This window comes from Aptenodytes forsteri, unplaced genomic scaffold, assembly GCF_000699145.1.
Source record: "Aptenodytes forsteri isolate BGI_AS27 unplaced genomic scaffold, ASM69914v1 Scaffold479, whole genome shotgun sequence".
Classification (NCBI taxonomy): Eukaryota; Metazoa; Chordata; class Aves; order Sphenisciformes; family Spheniscidae; genus Aptenodytes; species Aptenodytes forsteri.
In genome coordinates, this window is record NW_008794627.1 from 559,567 (window position 1) to 562,029 (window position 2,463).

A 2,463-nucleotide genomic window follows, 5' to 3' on the forward strand; every position below is an offset into this window, starting at 1 on the left:
CCGAATTTGGCGTTATTTTTTTTTTTTTTAATCTTCTGTCAAAAGATTTTCACATAACTTGAAACTTGTCAACTGCAACAGTCGAGTGGTTACTGCAGAAGAGACACTTGAACAGAGACAAACATCCAGAGTACAAACAGCTGTATCTGAATTAACAAAACTTGTCTATTACTAACCTTATAAAGCAGGACGTGCCTTCCCTTTTATCAAAACCAAGCTGACAGATCTGCCTTTATACACACCCAACAGAATAAACTCTGTTATCGGCAAGGACGTTTTCCTTAAACGTTAGAAAAAAAAAATACAAAGCAAAGAATGGAGTGACTGTCCATAAACCAGTCTATACCTTCAGTCCTCTTTAATCTACTTCTTCGATGGTCGGGCCGCCGGAGCCACCCGCCCCGGCCCCTCCAGCTCCCTGGTACAATTTTGTGACTATCGGGTTGCAGAGTTTCTCCAGCTCTTTCTGCTTGTGCTCGTACTCTTCCTTCTCGGCCATCTGGTTGCGATCGAGCCAAGAGACCACCTCCCGGCACTTGTCGAGCACTTTCTGCTTGTCCTGGTCACTGATCTTTCCCTTCAGTTTATCATCCTCCACTGTCTGCTTCATGTTGTAAGTGTAGGACTCGAGGGAGTTCTTGGCTGCCACCCGATCTCGGTTAGCTTCATCCTCCGCTTTGTATTTCTCCGCTTCTTGCACCATACGGTCAATGTCATCCTTGCTAAGGCGACCCTTGTCATTGGTGATGGTGATCTTGTTCTCCTTACCCGTGCTCTTGTCCACAGCGCTGACGTTCAGGATACCATTGGCATCGATGTCAAAAGTGACCTCGATCTGGGGGACTCCGCGGGGTGCCGGGGGGATGCCCGTAAGGTCAAATTTGCCCAGCAAGTTGTTGTCCTTCGTCATAGCCCTCTCACCCTCGTACACCTGGACCAGGACGCTGCTCTGGTTGTCCGAGTAGGTGGTGAAGGTCTGAGTTTGTTTGGTGGGAATGGTGGTGTTGCGCTTGATGAGAGCGGTCATCACTCCACCAGCTGTCTCGATGCCCAAGGACAGAGGGGTGACATCCAACAGCAGCAGATCCTGCACGTTCTCAGACTTGTCTCCCATGAGGATAGCTGCTTGCACAGCAGCGCCATAAGCAACAGCCTCATCAGGGTTGATGCTCTTGTTGAGCTCTTTGCCGTTGAAGAAGTCCTGTAGCAGCTTTTGGATCTTGGGGATACGGGTAGAGCCACCCACCAGCACGATCTCCTGGATCTGGCCCTTGTCTAGCTTGGCATCGCGCAGAGCCTTCTCCACTGGCTCCAGGGTGCCACGGAAGAGATCAGCATTGAGCTCCTCAAAGCGGGCACGAGTAATGGAGGTGTAGAAGTCAATGCCCTCGTAAAGGGAGTCAATCTCAATGCTAGCTTGCGTGGAAGAGCTGAGAGTGCGCTTCGCCCTCTCACAAGCCGTACGCAGTCGCCTCACCGCTCGCTTGTTGCCAGCAATGTCACGCTTGTGCTTACGCTTGAATTCTTCCACAAAATGGTTCACCATGCGGTTGTCAAAGTCCTCCCCACCCAGATGGGTGTCACCAGCTGTGGACTTCACCTCAAAGATGCCATCCTCAATGGTAAGGATGGACACATCGAAAGTGCCCCCTCCCAAGTCAAAGATGAGCACGTTCTTCTCTCCAGCCCGGGTACCCTTCTTGTCCAAGCCATAGGCTATAGCAGCTGCTGTGGGCTCATTGATAATACGCATCACGTTAAGGCCAGTGATGGTGCCAGCATCTTTGGTGGCCTGGCGCTGGGAGTCATTGAAGTAAGCAGGCACCGTGATGACAGCATTCTGCACCTTGCGCCCCAGATAGGCCTCAGCGATCTCCTTCATCTTGGTAAGGACCATGGAGCTGATCTCCTCTGGGAAGAAGGTCTTCATCTCACCCTTGTACTCCACTTGCACCTTGGGCTTGCCACCCTCGTTCACCACACGGAAGGGCCAGTGCTTCATGTCAGACTGCACCGTGGGGTCATCATACTTGCGGCCGATGAGACGCTTGGCATCAAAGATGGTGTTGGTAGGGTTCATCGCCACCTGGTTCTTGGCAGCGTCACCGATGAGGCGCTCTGTATCGGTGAAGGCCACATAGCTGGGTGTGGTGCGGTTGCCCTGGTCGTTGGCGATGATCTCCACTTTGCCATGCTGAAAGACACCCACGCAGGAGTACGTGGTGCCCAAGTCGATGCCGATTGCCGGCCCTTTGCCAGACATGACGACAGGTTCCTCTAATCAGCTCACTCGCGGTCGCCTCTCCCGCCGCCCGCTCCGGCTGCTCTCCGCGGCGCGATGTACCGTCACGGCCCCGCCGGCGCCCCCTTTATAGCCGGCTCAGCCGCCTTCTGGAACCTGCCAGAACCCTGCTGGCCAATCTAGACGCCCGCCCGCCGCTACTGGCCAATCGCCTCCGTGCC

At 53.6% G+C, this 2,463-nt stretch overlaps 1 protein-coding gene across 1 annotated transcript; it reads right to left on the minus strand.

The window, feature by feature from the left end:
- Nucleotides 1–6: 6 nt before the first annotated feature.
- On the minus strand, nt 7–2,426 carry HSPA2 (heat shock protein family A (Hsp70) member 2). The gene has a single exon (XM_009273367.1). The coding sequence runs from the start codon at nt 2,261–2,263 to the stop codon at nt 359–361; it is 1,905 nt and encodes a 634-aa protein (XP_009271642.1). The 5' UTR covers nt 2,264–2,426; the 3' UTR covers nt 7–358.
- Nucleotides 2,427–2,463: the final 37 nt, after the last annotated feature.

Bases quoted from the DNA above. Each gene is read 5' to 3' on its own strand.
- HSPA2 (XM_009273367.1), bottom strand. From the start codon at position 2,263: ATGTCTGGCAAAGGGCCGGCAATCGGCATCGACTTGGGCACCACGTAC.